At 44.4% G+C, this 19,717-nt stretch overlaps 2 protein-coding genes across 6 annotated transcripts in view; one reads left to right on the top strand and one right to left on the bottom strand.

The window, feature by feature from the left end:
* Positions 1-686: 686 nt before the first annotated feature.
* On the bottom strand, positions 687-14,728 carry LOC129699508 (MORN repeat-containing protein 2-like). Of its 3 annotated transcripts, XR_008723856.1 has the most exons (7): positions 14,607-14,728; positions 13,439-13,474; positions 12,380-12,430; positions 7,782-7,888; positions 4,801-4,937; positions 2,311-3,512; positions 687-2,196 (listed from the first exon to the last, which is right to left on the bottom strand). XR_008723856.1 is itself a non-coding variant. In XM_055639367.1 (6 exons), exons 1-6 carry the CDS (start codon positions 14,611-14,613, stop codon positions 3,395-3,397), a joined length of 456 nt encoding a protein of 151 aa, XP_055495342.1. In that variant the 5' UTR covers positions 14,614-14,728; the 3' UTR covers positions 687-3,394. The 3 variants fall into 3 exon arrangements, 2 of the variants coding, with proteins under 2 accessions (XP_055495342.1, XP_055495343.1); XM_055639367.1 differs by having other exon boundaries at positions 687-3,512; XM_055639368.1 differs by having other exon boundaries at positions 687-3,420.
* Positions 14,729-14,757: 29 nt separating this feature from the next.
* dhx57 (DEAH (Asp-Glu-Ala-Asp/His) box polypeptide 57) overlaps positions 14,758-19,717 on the top strand; it is a 51,130-nt gene continuing 46,170 nt past the window's right edge. The window contains exons 1-3 of one of the 3 annotated variants that reach the window (XM_055639356.1): positions 14,758-14,825; positions 16,575-16,653; positions 18,402-18,763. In XM_055639356.1, coding sequence (XP_055495331.1) covers positions 18,414-18,763 — 350 coding nt within the window. In that variant the 5' untranslated portion in view covers positions 14,758-14,825; positions 16,575-16,653; positions 18,402-18,413. Of the gene's footprint in view, positions 16,654-18,401; positions 18,764-19,717 lie in introns of all 3 variants that reach the window. The other 2 variants (XM_055639355.1, XM_055639353.1) reach the window with 2 other exon arrangements.

The following is a 19,717-nucleotide window of genomic DNA, read 5'->3' as shown; positions in this document are numbered from 1 at the left end:
CCCATAGAAATCCCAAGTGGTCACAGGGAGAATGTGCAAACTCCTTACAGACAGGGTCTCTATCTTGCAAACCTGGGTCTCTAGCGCTGTGAGGCAGTGGCTCTACCAGAAGCGCCACTGTGCTGCCCGGTATCAAGGAAAATAACGGAATAAAACATTTAATCGAGAACTTTTAGCAGAAGATTTAAATTCTTTTGACAAGTATACCTATGCTTCAAACATTGAAAAGTTTGTAAATTAAACTTACAGGCAACTCGATCTTCTTTCAGTCTGTGTTGAATCTTGCAGGACTTTTAAATGACGACTCTACTTGAAGTTTCTCGAAACAAGTGGCTCTGTGTTATGCGAATGCTAGTTGTTTACTGGATATTTTTCATGTCAGAAATTGGTCATGGACTTGAAAAAGGAAGTTAGTATCTTGTGTCTGACAATTCGTGAGACTGTAAGCAGAGTTCAGATGCCAGAGTAACTATTATCAACAGAGTGCCTTTTGTATCATACATTTTCATGGTCCGAAAGGCTTTTTCAGCCATTAAAGCAACTTAACAAGTCTGCTGTGGAATTGTTCATGTTAAATTATCAGAAATGTGGTAGTCATAGTGTCACAGCAAAACAGAACACAAAACACACTCTTCAATACACTGAGTCTGCACCGACCATCAATATCCCATTCACACTAAAGCCAATTTAATCCTTATTTTTATTGAACATAGAACATTGAACAATACAACACAGGAACAGGCCCACAATGTCCATGTGAACACGGTACCAAGTTAAATTAATCATCTCTGCTTCTGCATGAGATCTAAGGGCAACTTTTGCACACATATGGAATGAGCTGCCAGAGGAAGTTGTTGATGCAGGAACAACAACATTCAGGATTAAAATTTTACCATCCTTTTGTAAAGAATGGCATACTTTTGTAAATTGTATAAAAATCAAACATTTCTGGATTGATATTTTTAGAATAATTTCTGAAGTTGTCAATACCAAATTGGATCCCGACTCAAAACTAATAATACTAGGAATATCAGAACAAAGTCTAACACTCACAACAAGCCAAATAAACTTTCTCGACTATAGTATAATAACTTGGAAAACATTCATATTAAAATTTTGGAAAGCCCCTATTACCCCCACAATTAAAATGTGGATCATGGAAATGTCGGCGACCCTACACTTGGAAAGAATTAGACTTGTCTTAATGGACAAACAAGAACTTTTTGTCAGAATATGGGCTCCATTCATTGACTATTTGAAGGGGTAGATTGGTTCAGCACAGGAACCTAACTGAAGCTTGAACTCAGGATTAGATGAAAAGTTATACTTTATCATTTACGAACTTATCTCCAATGATGTATTATTAGTAAATTATTCCATTCTTTTTTTATCATGCCATTTGTTTTTTGTTTTTTTTCTTTCTCTCTTACTCCCTATCTATAAAGAAACAACTAGAGGCAGAATCAATCCACAACTGATATTAATAATGTACGACTGATATACATGAAATGTTTTTACCATAATATGTGTTTGCTTCTAATAAAAATATATTTTTTTTTAATTTTCCATCCCAGCTTCCTAAGCAGTTTGCTGGAAAACATGCAAGGTTGTGCAAATGTTGTGTACAATGGATGTTAGTGGTCCGTGCCTGGAACGCACTGCCCACAGTGGTTGTGGAGGCAAATACGGTAGTTTAAGAGGCTTTTGGGTAGCCACATGGATATGCGGGGAATGGAGGAAATGTATTGTAAGGAAAGATTGCAGAGATCCCGGATAGTCTACACTTTTTCTGCATTTCATCATTTCACCTTAGGCCCCTGTGTCCTTTGACTTCTTTGAGCCAAAACTCCCTCCCTCTCTCTCTTTTTGCTCTTCTCCATTAAGAGGCCTAAGTTACTTCATTGATCAAGATCTTGGTGAATTATACATCTTACCATGTGGTTGCACTAAGGACACAGGTTTTTTTTTGCACTAGTATTGTGTGTTTTTGTTTATGGATTTTTTGTTTATTATATATTATCTATGTGTACTGTGTTTAATTACAGGGTTGCTAAGCAGCTGCAAGAATGAATTTAATTGTTTTGTTGTCACTGCACGTGGCAACTAATCTTGACATTTGGAGACATAAGGAACTGTAGATGCTGGTTCACAAAAAACATACAAAGTGCTGGAGTAACTCAGTGGGTTAAGCAGCATCTCTGGAGAACATGGATAGGTGACGTTTTGGATCTGAAGATGGGTCTCCACCCTAAACGTCACCTATCCATGTTCTGCAGAGATGCTGCCTGACCTGCTGAATTACTGCAGCACTTTGTGACTACGCTTGACTTTTGACTGCCACAGCATGGTGCAACCTTGCAGTACTAGAGGAAATTTGGCATGCTTCCAATGTCTCTTACATACCTCTACAGATGCACCATAGAAAGCATCCTGTCGGATTGCATCACAACTTGGTTTGGGAACAGCTTTGCCCAAGTCCGCAAGATATTGCAGAGAGTTGTAGATGTAGCCCAGTCCATCGCACAGGTTAGAATTCCCCGTATTGACTCTTATTGACTCCATCCCTTTATTGACCATCTACACTTCACGCTGTCTCAGGAAAGCAGCCAACGTAATCAAAGACGTGTCCCATCCCGGTCATTCCTTCTTTTTCCTGCTTCCGTCAGGCAGATGGCAATGGTCCAACAATTTCGCTGTACCAATTGGTGCATGTGACAATAAATGTGAACTTGAACTTGAGAAGGTACAGAAATTGAAAGTGCGCATCACCAGACCCAAGAACAGCTTCTTCCCTCTGTTATCAGGCTTCAGAACGGACATTGGACTGTCTCTGGAACTGATGCACTACAATGCTGAGGTCTATATTCTGCACTCTGTATCTTCCTCTTAGCTCTATCTGTTGAACTTGCGTCTGACTCGATTGTATTGATGTATTATCTGATCTCTTTGGAAAGCATGCAAAACAAAGCTTTTCACTGTACCTCGGTACACTTGGCAATAATACACCTAAACCCTGTCTGAGGGAAAGTGGGCAACACCATGTTATGGCATACGTTCCACTTAGCCCCCCCCCCCTCTCCCCGTTGAATCCTGGTCAAATGATTAGAAAGTTCTAATTATTATGCTTTATTAAAATAAACAGAACTATCCCATTAGATGTTTTAGAATAAATCAAATGTGCATGTTGTATGTATTTGAATGGACATCTTTGCACAACACTATTTTAAATGTACCAAAACACTCAGTGATGTTTATAAAAAACTCAGAAATATAATTCGATGGTATGGATTCAGAAATGGGTCCCGTGCAGACGTGGATTACATATCCAGTTTTAACTTCAGTCCTGGTGCAGCTTTGTAATGAAAAGTTCCGATCCATTCATAACCTTCGGCATCTATGAACTTGCCTTCCCCTTCCAATCTGCAGAGTAACAGCCGGTGAAAGAACATTTGTATACTTTTCCAGGACTGTTACAGCGTGATGTGCATAAGTTAGGCAGATGAAACCCATTACTAGAGAGAAAAACACAGCGCAAAAGTTTAAGGTGAGAGGGATAAGATTTAATATAAACCAGGGGGGCAACTTTTTCACTCAGAGGGTGGTGGGTATATGGAATGAGCTGCCAGAGGAGGTAGTATAACAGTATTTACAATAAATTTAAACAGGTACATGCATAGGATAGGTTGAGAGGGATATGGGCCAAATGTGGACAGATGAGATGATTGAAGATTGGGCATCTTGATCAGCAAATTGGGCCATAGGCTATGACTTTGCAGCACAGAAACAGGCCCTTCAGCCCAACTCATCCATGCAGATCAGTACTGTTTCTTAAGAATGTGGCTGCATTAATGCATGTATTGATGTCATCTCACGGATCGCAATACCACAACAGCCACTTATCGCTGTGCGTGCTTTCATGAAGATTTAAAAATAACTAATATTTGAACTGTAGTTATGAAATTCGGTCAGAAGGAAATCCAAACTGAATTTAGTGTCCACTAACACGGTATCTGTTAACAACAAAATACAAAGTGCTGGATGAACACAGCGGGCCAGGCAGCATCGTAGTTTATTTTAGAGTTAAGTTTAGAGGTATAGCGTGAAAATTTGCCCTTTGGCTCACCAAGTCTGCGCCGACCAGCGATCCCCGTACACTAACACCATCCTACACATTAGGGACAATTTACAATCTTTACTGTAGCCAATTATCCTTCAAACCAGCAAGTGTTTGGAGTATGGGTGGAAACTGGAGAACCCGTGGAAAACCCTCGAGATCACGGTGAAAATGTACAAACTCTGTACAGATAGGACCCCGAGTCAGATTGAACTCATGTCTCTGGTGCTGTAAGGCAGCTGTGCCACCATGTCATCGTCTGTCCATCCCCTCCATCTCTGGAGGGTGTGGACAGAAAATGCTTTGGTTCTGTTTTCCACAAAGGTTAGTAAGTATATGGAATGAGCTGCCAGAGGAAGTAGTTGAGGCAGGTACCATAACAACATGTAAAAGACATTTGGACAGGTACATGGATAGGATAGGTTTAAAGGGATATGGGCCAAATGTGGCCAGATGGGACTAGCTTGGTTGGGGCATATCCGCCAGGAACTCATCAGTTCAAGTAGCATTTGTGGAGTTAATGGACAGAAGACGTTTCGGGTTGGGACCCCCCACTTCACACTTCAGTTGGGGGAAGAAAGCTGGAAAAGAGAGGTGGGGTGGACAAAGCCTCACCTATGTCTTGTACAACTAAAAACAACTTCCCTCAATAGAAACATAGTCTAGATTATACAAGAATAGCTTACTTGTTTTCATTGAAGCTTCCAATATATTGAGAATTATTTGGCCATGTGTAGGTCCCCATCCCGTGGAACGTGTTGTCTTTAAATTCTCCTTCGTAGACTGCACCGGACGGATGCACCAGTTTCCCGGTGCCATTCATCTTTAAGAAAGAAATTTCACAATTAAACGATTAAATCACATCAAGTTAATGTATTAAAAATAGTCACTGGACTTCCCACTCTCAGAACAGGAATAGGTTATTCAGTTCTTCAAACCAATGAATTAATTATATTTAAATTCCATTCATTTAAGCTCGTCTCACAACCCCTGGCAGCACAGGGTTGCAGCTGGTAGAGCCGCTGCCTCACAACGCTGGAGACCCAGGTTTGATCCTGACCTCGGGTGCTGTTGGTGTGGAGTTTGCACGTTCCTCCTGTGACTGCGTGGGATTCCTCTGGTTTCCACTCCTCTGTGTGGGTTTGTAGGTTGATTGGCCTCAGTAAATTCCCTTTAGTGTGTAGGGAGTGGCTGAGAAAGTGGGATCACAGAATTAGTGTGAACACATGAGTGGCTTCTTCTTGTGTATGGCGTGCACAGCCTAAAGCAGTAGTACAACTTGTTCTATTTGATCTTATTTGATTGTGCACGTCGGGTTGATTGCATTCGTCGAAACAGGAGGGACCACGTGAAGGTTGCAATCTTCCACCCTACATGAGTGGCAAGGGTGGGGGATAAATTTGTGAAATTTGAGCAATGTGTGTAAACAGTATTGAATGTTTGTATAGCCTCTGAAAATATCGGATGAATATTTTGCACGGTTAATGTATTGTATATATTTATTACTTGAATAAAGTCTATTTTGAAATTTAAAAAAATTAATCAGAATTAGTGTGACCGCTTGGACTCGATGGTGAAGGGCCTGTTTCCATGCTCTCAACCAATTTCACATTCGCACCATTGATGTTAATTAGGTACGTACTCCACCTTGCTTCCTGAAGTGAATGTCTAACTCCTTGGTCTTGCTGACATTGAGGGAGAGGTCATTATCCTGACACCATGTCACTGAGTTCTCTATCTCCTTCCTTTACTCCGTCTTGTCGTTGTTCGTGATCCGGCCACTATGGTGGTGTCATCTACAATTTTCATACCGCTAGATTCCCTCTCCCCTGACCCTCAGTCTGAAAAGGGGCTCGACCCAAAACATCACCTATTCTTTTTCTCTAGATATGCTGCCCGATCCGCTCAGTTACTCCAGCATTTTGTGTCTAACCAGTAGATGGAGTTAGAGCTGAATTTGGCTGCACAGTCGTGAGGATATGGGGATTATAGTAAGGGGCTGAGATCCCATCCTTGCGAGGCACTGGTGTTGAGATTTATTGTGGGGGAGATGTTGTCACCTCTCCTTACTGATTGCGGTCTGTGGGTCAGAATGTCGAAGGGAGAGCTGATTCCTAGGTCCAAGAGTTTGGATGGAACTATTGTGTAGAAGGCCAATAAATAAGAGTCTAACATAGGACTCCTTGTTGTCTAGGTGTTCGAGAGATGAGTTTAGCTACAGAGAGATGGCATCTGCCGTGGACCTATTGTGATGATAAGCAAACTGCTGTGAATCAAGGCTGGCTGGGAGGCTGGAGTTAATGGGCGTTATCACCAGTTTCTCAAAGCACCTCATGATGGTGAATGTCAGAGACACTGGATGGATTTCATTAAGGCACGCTGCCTTACTATTCTTTGGCACCGGGATGATAGTGATATAGGAAAGATGCTGAAAAGAGTGCAGAGAAGATGTACAAGGGGTCTGCCTACACTTGTGGGCCTGAGCTAGAGGGAGAGGTTGGGCAGGCGCAGAATTTATTACTTGGAGCACAGGGATGTAAGGTTAAGTCAACACAGTGGATCACTGTGTTTTCAATCAGATTCCTTGTTCCTAGCATGTCACAGTTTTATATTCCAAGCTACTTTGAACGATCAGGCACGTTTTATTTTGGTCAACTTGTGCTAACTTGCTGAATTATTTATTCATTGCAGGTATGGGTACTTACTGTAGTGGATATTGTTACAATCCTGAAATACAAAGTTGAAGAGGCTGTCCTGATCCACAGAAAGGTTTTCAGGAACATGGAGCCCCTTTCCCCTAAAGGAAGCTCCATAACGTGCAGCCCTTAATATCCTGAATCATAACCCTGAATCATAACTTCTATGTTAAATATCTCATGAAGTTAATTCAGAAGTTGCTGTCCTTTTCACAGTTTAATCATGACAAAGCTTTATAGGTACTCTATCCTCTAACCATCATTTTTTGTTTCAGGCTTTAATTGTTTAATCATAGAACATAAAAAACATAAAAAATATGTGCAGGATGAGGTCATTTGGCCCTTCGAGCCTGCACCACCATTCATTGTGATTATGGCTGATCATCCACAAACAGTAACCCGTGCCTTCCCATATCCCTTGATTCTGCTAGCCTCTAGAGATCTATCTAACATCCAGTGAATTAGCCTCTGCTGCCTTCTGTGGCAGAGAAATCACATTAGTTACATTAATCACATTTGTCACTAATCACATTAGTTACATTAATCGCGTATTCCGCTTGGGTAGTTCGCATCCCAACGGTACGACCATTGAATTCTCCAGGTTTCACTGGGAAGAACCCCCCAGCCTTTCACTACCCCTCTTTCGAATGCCCCACCATGCTACATGCCTATTTCTCCCATTAGCCCACCTCCTTTCCCCTTCCATCTATATCACTCCATCTGCCTTTACATTTCACTCATCTTTTTCTCTCCTTATCTGACAACCTTTCATCTCCTTTTCACCTACAGCCTTGTCACTTACTCCACCCGTGTGCCAATCACCCCCCTAAGTGTATCCACCCATCACTTGCCAGGCTTTGTCCCACCCTACCTGCTGTTTCCAGCTTCCCCCCGAACTCCATCAGACTGAAGAACTTTGTGATTTTTCTCATGATTGCAGCTTCTGCAGTGCCTTGTGGCTCCTTGCTTACCTTGTCATTGTTCCACTGCCCTGAATATGTCATTCCATTAAGTGTGGTATGAACGCCAAATCCATTCCTCTCCAGCCCGGCATCATCACTTCTTGTGCATTCTCCATCTGTAAAATGTATGCAGAACACATCTGACCCAGGCAGCTTTAGACTTCATAAAAGTAGAGCCACTGGCCCACAGCACCAGAAAGCCCAGTTCAATCCTGATCTCGAGTGCTGTCCGTGTGGAGTTTGCATATTCTCCCCGTGACCGCATGGGTTTCCTCCCACATGCGGGTTTGTAGGTTAATTGGCCTCTGTAAATTGTCCCCCAGTGTGTAGGGAGTGGATGAGAAAGTGGGATAACATGGAACTAGTATGACGGGTGATTGATGGTCAGCATGGATGGTGGGCCGAAGGGCTATTTCCATGCTGTACCTTTCAATCAATTCAATACAAGGGTGGGGGTACGGATAAGATATGGTGATAGTAAACTCACGGCGGCGGCGACTCACCCGTTGCAGCGGCCCCTACAGCCTGTCTGTCTTTTTTAAATTTTTTGCTAGTTAAATGTAGTGTTGGTGTTTTTTTAATACTGGTTTTAAATGTGTATTTGTGGGGGGCAGGGGGGGGGGGGGGGGGGGGGGGGGGGCAAGGGGGGAACAGTTTAAAATTTCTTCCCTGTCCGGGAGACCCGACCTTTTCCCCGTCGGGTCTCCGTTGTCGTTGGGGCCTAGCACCGTGGAGCGGCCTTCAACCTGAACGACCCGGGGGCTCGGGAGATTGCGGAGCTGCGGACTACTCACCATCGTGGGGCTGGCCGGCCTCGGAGCATGGGGAGTGGTGGTGACTCGCTACCGCGACTCGACTCCTGGGACTCGGAGGCTCCAGCAATGCAGCCGCAGGTCCGGTGGACTGGGACATCGGGAACCCGCGGGTCCGGGTGGAGAGAGACCGCTTCCCGGAGCTCCCGCAACGCGACTTCTCCAGCCCGTGTCGCGGGGTTGGAACGAGTCGGAGCAGGGCCGTACATCGCCCGGCGCGGCTTCATGGCCGTGGGACATTACAGCGCCCGCCTGGGGCTTGGACATCGGGAGAGAGATGGAGAACAGGGGAGAGAAAAGACTTTGCCTTCCATCACAGTGGGTTCACTGTGATATGGATGTTTGTGTGAATTAAATTGTGTGTATGTCTGTAGGAAATTGTCACTGAGGCTCAAATGACAATAAATATTGTATTGTATTGTACTTTGGAGGAAATTCACCCATTATTATCATCTTTTATTGACATCAAGGCTGGTCCTCTCCCACATCAAATCCAGCATCCCTGCCTCACTGGACTCTCATCAATTTACATACAGGGCAAATAGATCCACAGAGGATGCCATCTCTGTGGCTCTTCACACTGTCCTGACTCACCTGGAAAGACAGGCCACGTACGTGAGGATGCTCTTCATAGACTATAGCTCTGCCTTCAACACGGTCATCCCCACCAAGCTCACCACCAAACTTCACCAGCTAGGCCTCAGCTCGCCGATATGCGACTGTGAGACTGGGCCCGCACCTGTCCTCCACTATCACCCTAAGCACCGGCACACCACAGGGCTGTGTACTGAGCCCCATGCTCTACTCCCTCTTCACACACGACTGTGTTCCTGCATTCGACACCAACACCATCGTCATGTTTGCAGACAACACAACGGTGATCCGGCTGATCACCAACGATTATGAAACAAACTACAGAGCGGAGGTGCAGAACCTGGCGGACTGGTGCTCAGATAACAACCTGTCCCTAAACACCTCTAAGACCAAAGAGCTGATTATCAACTTCAGGAGGACACATAATGGGGAATACGCTCCAATCTCTATCAACGGGGACAGTGTGGAGAGAGTGTCCAGCTTTAGGTTTCTGGGCACACATCTCAGAGGACCTCACATGGTCCACCAACACCGCTGAGCTGGTCAAGAAGGCACAGCAATGAATGTTCTTCCTGAGAACATTGAAAAATACTGGTCTGCCCCAACAGCTGCTGACAACCTTCTACCGCTGCATGACAGAGAGCATACTAACATATGGCATCTCTGTGTGGTATGTCAGCTGCACGGAGGCGGAGAGGAGAGCTCTTCAGCGCGTTGTCCACAGAGCGCAGAAGATGGGACACTGCTACCATCCTTGGAGAGCATCTACCACACACGGTGCCTCAGGAAGGCTGTCAGCATCCATAAAGACTTCTCACACCCTTGTAATGGACTGTTCGAACTCCTACCTTCCGGCAGAAGTTACAAGGCCTTCTACGCCCGCACCTCCAGACTCAGGAACAGCTTCATCCCCAGAGCTATAACTGCTCTGAACCGGCCCTGCTGAGTGCCCCCCACCCCCATGAACTGTCTCCCTCGGATGGTCACGTCGCACAGACACATTTGTCTTTAGACTGTTTTGACTGTTTTACTGTTCTTTTTATAAACCATGTTCTCGGGATATCTAAATCTAAATTTTATTAGTTGTTTAAGTTATGACATCGGATGGAAGCTGCATACCAAATCTTGTTACACATATGTGCAATGACAATAAAATATATTATTATTATTATTATTGTGTCGTCCTTAGTGAAGATAGATCCAAAGTGCCTGTTCAACTCATCTGCCATTTCCTTGTTCCCCATAATAAATTCACCTTTTTCAGTCTTCAAGTGTCCAAATTTGGTCTTAACTATTTTTTTCCTCTTCACATATCTAAAGAAGCTTTTGCTATCCTCCTTTATATTCTTGGCTAGCTTACCTTCATTTCTCATCTTTTCTCCCCGTATTGCCTTTTTAGTTATCTTCTGTTGCTCTTTAAACATTACCCAATCCTCTTGCTTCCCGCTCATCTTTGTAACTTTGTACTTCTTCTCTTTTATTATTATACTGTCCCTGACGTCTCTTGTCAGCCACGGTCGCCCCTTACTCCCTTTGAATCTTTCTTCCTCTTTGGAATGAACTGGTCCTGCACCTTCTGTATTATTCCCAGAAATACCTGCCATAAGTGACGTTTTTTATCAGGACCCTTCTTCAGGCTCAGAATGAATCAAAGTTTCACAAATGAAATTGCATCTCCTTATGTCTGTGGCATCAATCATAAACAATTGAACTGGAATATTTTACCAACCGTTGTGAAAAATCTGTCTAGTGGTACAATTGGTCCTCTCTCATTCTCAGTGATGTTGCCCAAAAGCTTGTCACTCAGAGGGAGGTGGGTTTATGGGATGAGCTGCCAGAGGAAGTAGTTGAGTCAGTGAAAAGACATTGGACAGATTCAGTGGAATGGACATAGTGACATGTTGGGGAATGCACTCATGTAAATGTGAGGTCGTCACTGTAAAACCCAGTGGGCAATTCAGGAGAAAACCTTTTGTCTCAGAGTAGTGAATCTCATGAAACTCACTTTTGTGTTGAGACAATTTAACACAGCTGTCTTCAAGGGGCAACGAGCAAAGGGTATAACAGAGAGATAAATAGGGATGGGGTGCCGATTGATGGTCATTGCAATTGAAAAGATATTTGAAAAGAGGTAGGTGAGGCATTGAAAGGTATTTGAACAGTTGCATGGATAGGAAAGGTTTTCAGGGATATGGGCCAAATACAGGAAAATTGGAAAAGCGTAGATGGGGCATCTTGGTCGGCATGGACGTGTTGAGCCAATGGGGCCTGTTTCCGTGCTGCATGATTCTATCTGTGTCGAACCGAGCAGAAATTACAGATGACCGCAGCCTCTCACACTTCCTGACTGTCCATACTAATACTCTCCGCTTGTAATTGTTGTCAATGCAGACGCCTCACAGCACAAGGGCACCGTTGATGGCAGCTGTGTGAAATTGACCTTTCTTCAGGCAACAAAGAGTTTATTTAGCAAGTTTTTATTTTTAAATGTGCCTTTGTTTTCGATCATCAGTCAAGTTGTCATGCCGCAGAGTTAACATGAAGGCAATCTCGTGATTTTTAAACTGAATCGCTGCCTGGGGAAGCATCAGAATACTGAGTAATTGCTTGTGGAAAGTGATGAAAGAGTCCATGTGACAGCAGGAGGTCTTTCTATTCAATCCCTTCTGGGATTGTCGACGTAACACAACCATATCAGGTGGTCATGGCACAATTGGAGCCATCCCATTGTTCCTCGAGATAGTTTTCCACAAGTGAGTGAAGAGTTAGAAAATCTGTACTTAAAGAAATGGGGATAAATATGCTGAACAACCAGACTTTATTATCATCAGACAACTTAGTTTAGTTCATTGTCATGTGTACCGAGGTACAGTGAAAATATTTTTCTTGCGTGCTATCCAGTCAGTGAAAAGACTATACATGATTTCAATCAAGCCATCCACAGTGTACAGATACAGGACAGAGGGTATAACATTTAGTGCAAGACAAAGACCAGTAAAGTCCGATTAAAGATAAAGGATTAAAGATAAATGAGTGAACGGGGGAGAAATAAATCTAAGATAGCACAAAATACTGGAATAACTCAGCGGGTCAGATAGCATCTCTGGAGAAAAAGGATAGGTGATGTTTCGAGTCGAGACTCAATCTAAGAAAGATATAAGCAGGTATAACTTGCTATTGCTGTGCATCTTGTTCACTCACCATATCGGTCTTCATTAGGGAAGATGACATTCACATTTAAAACATCAGAAACTGTGTAAAGGAATATAAAGAGCATTGTAACCTCAACGTGCATAACTGTCAAAATATTAAAGACTTAGTTTCAACTCCAGATTTTGATATTTATTAAGTAAAAGATGAGCCTACTTTATATTTAAGAAAGAACTGCAGATGCTGGAAAAATCAAAGGTAGACAAAATTGCTGGAGAAACTCAGCGGGTGAGGCAGCATCTATGGAGAGAAGGAATAGGCGACGTTTCGGGTCGAGACCTTTCTTCAGGCTGATGTCGGAGGGGGGGGGGTGTAGAAAGGAAGAGGCGGAGACAGTAGGCTTGTGGGAGAGTTGGGAAGAGAGAGGGGAAGGAGGGAGAAAGCAAGGACTATCGGAAATTGGAGGTCAATGGTCATACCGCTGGGGTGTAAACTACCCAAGTGAAATATGAGGTGCTGTTCCTCCAATTTGCGCTGGGCTTCACTCTGGCTGGAGGAGGCCCAGGACAGAAAGGTCGGATTCGGAATGGGAGGGGGAGTTGAAGTGCTGAGCCACCGGGAGATCAGGTTGGTTAGTGCGAACTGAGCGGAGGTGTTGGGTGAAGTGATCACCAAGCCTGCGCTTGGTCTCGCGAAGGTAGAGAAGTTGACACCTGGAACAGCGGATGCAGTAGATGAGATTGGAGGAGGTGCAGGTGAACCTCTGCCTCACCTGGAAAGACTGCTTAGGTCCTTGGATGGACCCTTTCTGCTTTCCGCAGAGACTGTTCCCTCCAAACTGGTCAATTCGTCCCTTCCCACCCAAACCACCCCCTTCCCGGGTACTTTCCCTTGCAACCGCAGGAAATGCTCTAAGTGTAGAGGGAAGGTCACTTTACCTCCCCCCTCGACTCCATCCACGGACCCAAGCAGACTTTCCAGGTGAGGCAGAGGTTCACATTCTAATTAATTTAACGTTTTTCTTGAGCTGGGAGAAATTAATAATTTTTATAAAAGGGAAGGTACAAAAATAGATATAAAAAAGAACAAAGTATTTTGAGGAAATCTTACCTTTTTCTTTGGGTTGGCCTTTCTTTTTTGGCTTCACTGTAACAAGACAAAGATGCAGATTAAAAGCAAGTTGAAATGCTGTGACTCATGAATTCCAGAATGTTATTCTATTAACTTTATCAGTTAACAACCACTGACAAACCCATAATAATTGTTTGTCAGGATCGAACCAGGGTCTCTGGCGCTGTAAGGCAGCAGCTCTACCGCTGCTCATCTTTGCCACTTCTTCAGATTGAAGAAGTCTGAGGAAGAGTCCCGACCCAAAATGTCACCTATCCTTTTGAAGACATCAGAGATACAGCGCAGAAACAGGCCCTTCGGCTCATCGAGTTCGCACCAACCAGTGATCACTAGCTCTATCATACACACTAGGAACAATTTACAATTTTTACTGAAGCCAATTAACCTACAAACCTGTACGTCTTTGGAGTGTGGGAGGTATCCAGAGCACCCAGAGAAAACCCACGCGGTCACCGGAAGAACGTACAAACTCCACACAGGCATTACCTGAGGTCAGGATCGAACCCGGGTCTGTGGTGCAGTAAGCCAGCAACTTTACTGCTGTGCCACTGTGCTGCCCTTTTCTCCAGAGTTGCTGCCTGACCTGCTGAGTTACTTGAGCACTTAATGTCTAACAGTGAAAAGCTTTTTTTCTTGCGTGCTATTCAGTCAGCGGAATGACTATACACGACTACAATCAGATTCAACCCACATTCAGTCAGATACAATCCAAATTCAGGGACAGTTTCTTCCCAGCTGGTATCAGACATCTGAACCATTCTACCAACAGCTAGAGAGCGGTACTGAACTACCTCATTGAAGACCCGCGAACGATCTTTAATCAGACTTTACTGCAATTTATCTTGTACTAAAAACGTTATGCCCTTTATCATATCAGCAGCTGTATCTGTTCACTGCGGGTGGCTTGATTGTAAGCATGTATTGTCTTTTCTCTGTGGTTAGCACGCAACAAAAGCTTTTTCACTGTACCTCAGTAAACTAAACTAAGCCGAGCCGTCCACAGTGTACAGATACAGGATAAAGCCGAGCCGTCCACAGGATAAAGGGAATAACGTTTACTGCAAGACAAACTCCAGTAAACTCCGATTAAAGTTAGTCCGAGGTTACGGGAGCTCCGGTGATAATGACAAGGTGGCTAACATCTCACCCGGCATGTCCACGGACGGACGGACGGTCGCTGATGAGGTGACGCAGTCGCCGACTGAAGCAACGGGCCCGCGGGGCAGAGGAGGCCGACGCCGGCCGTCTCCATGGCGACCAGCGCCTTGCCTGACCCGACCCGGAACTGCGGGAGGAGGAACCAGTTCCGGGACGCGGCGTGCCTGTCTGTGCCGGCTCCGGGAAGGCAGATCGATGGCGGTTGTGTGTATGTGTCTGTGTTGTTGGTGATCGGCTCTGTCGCCACAGGAGCTCCACGGGGCCTCGTTGGTGTTTAAGACTTGAAGCTGAAGAGCAGGACTTCCTGCGTGAAAGGGCGTGCAGCGGCAGACAGTTTGTGCACAGCAAGCTCCAATGGACAGAGATGGGGGCACAAAGTGCTGGAGTAACTCAGCGGGTCAGGCAGCAACAACTACTATTTTGTGGGTACAAGGAACTGCAATGCTGGTTTACAAAGAAAGACACAAAGTGCTGGAGTAACTCAGTGGGTCAGGCAGCATCTCTGGAGAACGGGCGTCAAGGGTTGTGGGGGAAGAAGGCAAGAAATGGGATTAGGAGGCAGAGATCAGCCATGATTGAGTGGTGGAGTAGACTCGATGGGCCAAATGGCCTATTTCCACTCCTAGAACTTGTGAACATGGATAGATTATGTTTTGGGTCGATACCCTTCTTCAGTCTGATTCTATTGGGAGGTGGAGAAAGGTGAAAGACAAAATCTAGCAAGTCTAGCAAAGTATAGCAACTGCAGATGTTGGTTTATACCAAAGACACATAAAATGCTAGAGTAACTCAATGGGTCAAGCAGCATCTCTGGAGAAAAAGAATAGGTGATACTTTGGGTCAGAACCCTGCTTCAGACTGCAAGGGTTCTAAACCGAAACCTCATCTATTCATTTTCTCCAGCCTGACCCGCTAAGTTCCTCCAACACTTTGTGAATATCAAAGTCTAGCAAGATAGATGTATATTGTTGTGAGTCCAGGTCAGAATATAGTTGAAGAGCAGCAGGAATCACGGGGAGAGCAGTGAAAGGGGGGTCTCAGAAGTCCTGTCAGCAGAGGAGGATGTTCTGAAATCCTGCTGCTCTCCTATCGTGTTCTGTCCTGAATTTGCACCCTGTATCCACCTAACATTTGCCAGACTTTGGCTTCTTACAGCTTTCTCCTTCCTAACACAATCAGTTTGATGACGCAAAACGTCACCTTAGTTGATTGTCACGTGTACCGAGGTACTGTTTTCCAGCGATGCTGCCTGACCTTCTAAGTGATTCAACACTTTGTGTCTTTTTTTCCAAACCAGCATCTGCAGTTCCTTATGTCTACAGAGATGGGGTGATGGCAATATCAGTTCCAGTGACTGGAAGGAGGGAATTAACCTGATGGTCACAGCTCTCAGCCTCCTGTACCTTCTTCCCGATGGGTGGCACAGTTGGTAGAGCTGCTGCGTCACAGTGGCAGAGGCCCAGGTTCCATCCTGACCTTGGGTGATGTCTGTGGAGTTTGCATGATCTCCTTTTGATCACATGGGTTTCCTCCAGGGGCTCCCATTTCCTGCGACATCCCAAAGTTTGTAGGTTGATTGGCCCTCTATAAATTACCCCTAGTGTGTAGCGAGTGAATGCGAAAGTGGGATAACATAGAACTTGTGTGCAGGGTGACCGATTGTTGTCATGGATTTGGGCTGTAGGGCCTGTTTCCATGATGTATCTTTCAATCAATCAATCAATGGTAGTATCAAGATGAGAGTGTGGTGTGGTTCTTTGATATTCGCTGTCTTTTTGAGGCTGCATTTCCTATCGATCCCTTCAATGGTGGTAAGGCCAGTACCTGTGATGCACCAGTCTTCTACATGAAGGAACATCTGTACACATTTGCCAAAATGCCAGGCTGATATTGGTTGATGTTACTAATGATGTTCTTGGTTGTTACTGATCCCTTTATCTTTGATTTCCCTCTACAGAATAAAACTTTGCACTTTGAACTACCACAGAGAAAAATGATTCAACCCATGTATAATCTGTCATGAAATCGAAACCATTGTGAGTGATTTTTTTTTAAATTTATACGTTCAATAACATAGTGTAGACAGGAGATAAGGTGCATTTTGAAATGTGGCCTCGCTTTTAATGTCAGAAACACAACAGTGTGGTTGTCTTAATTGAAGCCCTGTCATTTTTGAGGGACAACATTGTCTGGATACTGGCCAGAACTGGTAATGTCAAGTCAAGTTGAATTTTTTGTCATGTGCACAAGTATGACTCCATTTGCAGGAAAGGGGGTGGATGGCAAGTGGGAGGCTTTCAAACGTGAGGTAGCAAGAGTACAAGGTGGGCCTGTTGGGGTGAAAGGCAAAGAGGGGATATTAAGGGAGCCCTGTTGATGAGAGGTTGAGGCTCTGATCAGGAAAAAGGAGACATGCACCAGATTTTGGCTGTCAGTATCAGGAAATGGGTATGGTAAGCAAGGTAAAGGAAAATAACAAGAGATTCTACTGGGATATTAAGAGTAAGCGGGAGGCCAGGGAAAGAATGGGTCCTTTCACCAACATCATGGCTGTCTTTGTGTCAAGGCGCAAGAGATGGGGAGATATTAAATGAATATTTTTAATCTGCTATTACGGCGTAGAAGATCATGGAAGCTAAGGAACTGAGGCATGTGAGTTGTGTTATCTTGGAATCATGTAAAAATTACCAAAGAGGAGGTATTGGTGGTTTTAAAATGTATTAAGTTGGATAAATCCCCAGGGTGCATCCTCAGACATTGTGGGGAGCTAGGGAAACAATGGGGAGATATTTGCATTGACTTACGCCACGGGAAATCGTCTGGAAGAGTGGAGGGTGGCTAAACTTGTACCACTATTTATAAAGGGCACCTGGGGCAAACCAGGGAAATACAGGTAGGTGAGCTTAATGTCAGTGGTGGGAAAGTTGACAGAGGGGAGTCTTAGGGACAGGATCAGACATATTAACGATGGTTAGCATAGGTTTGTGTGTGGGAAATTATCTCACAAATCTGATGGAGAATTTTGAAGACGTCACTAAAAGTATTGCTGAGGGCAGGATGATTGATGTTGTGGAAGCTATAGATGTGGATACAATTATGACTTTCAAAAGTCATTTGGACAGATTTTTGGATGGAAGTTGTCTAGAGGGATAGTGGGCAAAAATGGGACTAGCCCACTATGCCAACTTGGTCGCAATGGATAGGTTGGGTTAAAAGGCCAGTTTCTGTGCTGTACAGCTTTCGACTCTATGGTGAGGTACAGGCACAATGAAATACATTTCCAATAATGGCATATCAATGTTCCATATTGCTAGCTATGTTGTCTTTGGCATCCATGTGACTTCTCACCATGGACTCCATCTACACTTCCCACTACCTCGAGAAAATGGCCAACAGATTCAAAGATGCGTCCAACCCAGGTCGTTCCTCCTTCTCCCCACTCTCGACCGGCAGAAAGTACAGAAGTTTGAAAACACGTATCACTAGACTCAGGAACAGCTTCTTCCCCTCTGTACAGCTTCTGAACGGTCCTTTTATAAGCTAGAACACTGTCCGATTCTCCTCTTGCGGACATTGGACATCCTGGAACTGGTGCGCTACAATGCTGAGATCTATATTCTGCACTCTGTATCTTCCCCATTGCTCCACCTATTGTACTTGAGTTTGACAATTATATTTGTGTATAGTATCTGCTCTGATTGGATAGCTTGTAAAGTAAAGTTTTTCATTGTACCTCGGTAATGTTACAATAATAAGCCCAATAAATGATTTATCTTTCGAACAGAGATAACAGAAAATGAATTATGGAAGGAAGCCAAGCAGAGGAGGAGGAGGAAGGTCCAACAAGCCCAGCAGTGGGTCAGGAGGAGGAAGCAGGAAAGGCTCGGGCAAAACCTGGGATGACGGGGACGATTTTAGTTTCAGCCAGAAGACTGTTCGGCCGACCAGAGCTCGAGGGCGGGGTAGAGGTGGAGCGAGAGGCAGGGGCAGAGCTGGAGGTGGAGGTAGAGCTGGAGCTGGAGGTGGAGGTAGAGGGAGAGCCAGAATTGGAAGCAGAGCCAGTGTTTCCAGTCAAAAACTCCCTGATGAAGAGTCGAAGGAACATGGAGAATTCAACTTATTCGGTAGTCTGAGTAAATCACAGAGGTAAGTGCTGAACCTGTACTTGGGGTATTCCCTCGGGAGCGTCGGGAGGCAGGTGGGAGAAGTATATCAAATTATGAGGGGCATAGATAGGGTAAACTGTTAGAACCATTTTCCCAGAATGTCAAATGTCAAATACTAGCGGGCATACGTTTAAAGTGAGGAACAAGTTTGTTTTTACACAGAGGGTGGTGAGTGCCTGGGACGTGATGTCAGGTGGTGGTGGAGATAGATACAACAACGGTGTTTAAGAGGCTTTTAGATAGGCACATACATATGCAGGGAATGGAGGTGATATGGATCATGTGCAAGCAAAGGAACCAGTTTTACTTGTCATCATGTGTAAAAAGGAACTGAAGATGCTTGTGTATATACCGAAGATAGATGCAAAATGCTGGAGTAACTCAGTGGATCAAGCAACAACCCTAGAGAAAAGGAATAGGTGACATTTTGGGTCGGAGTCTTTCTTCAGACAGACAGTCTGAATAAGGAATCCGACACAACATCACCTATTCCTTTTCGCCAGAGATGCTGCCTGACTCGCTGAGTTACTCCAGCATTTTGTATCTATCTTGGCAGCATGTTTGTCACAGACATTGTGGGCTGAACGACAGGTCCTGGGCTGTACTGTGCTGTGTAACTTACCTTTGATTTAGTTTCAATTGTCCTGATGCCATCTGTTTGTGGTGGGTCCGAGATAAACTGGTTCACTGTTGCATCTTTACACACTTCCTTGGTCAGATGGAAGAAACAATCGGCAGATTTATAAACCATGAAATGTTTCCTTTCTTAATATTTATCTATTTCTCTTGAACATCCGAACACTTTCATCAGCAGTTTTGGGACGAGCTTTGCACTGTTCAGCTTTAGTAGCCCTGTAGTATTAAATATAATCAGAGTTCCTTCCTGTTGTAGAGAACAGACAAACTCAACTTTATATACAAGCTATGTTGATAT

Source organism: Leucoraja erinacea, chromosome 8 (genome assembly GCF_028641065.1).
Source record: "Leucoraja erinacea ecotype New England chromosome 8, Leri_hhj_1, whole genome shotgun sequence".
Lineage (NCBI taxonomy): Eukaryota > Metazoa > Chordata > Chondrichthyes > Rajiformes > Rajidae > Leucoraja > Leucoraja erinaceus.
Note: the sequence above shows the minus strand (reverse complement) of the source record. Positions and strands in the feature narration are given on the sequence as shown.

Bases quoted from the DNA above. Each gene is read 5' to 3' on its own strand.
- LOC129699508 (XM_055639367.1), bottom strand. The intron at 12,431-13,438 runs GTAAGATTTCCT...TCCTTTACACAG, and splicing joins AGGCCAACCCAAAGAAAAAG to TTTCTGATGTTTTAAATGTG. The intron at 4,938-7,781 runs GTAAGCAAGGAG...TCTTTCTTAAAG, and splicing joins GGCAGTGGAACAATGACAAG to ATGAATGGCACCGGGAAACT.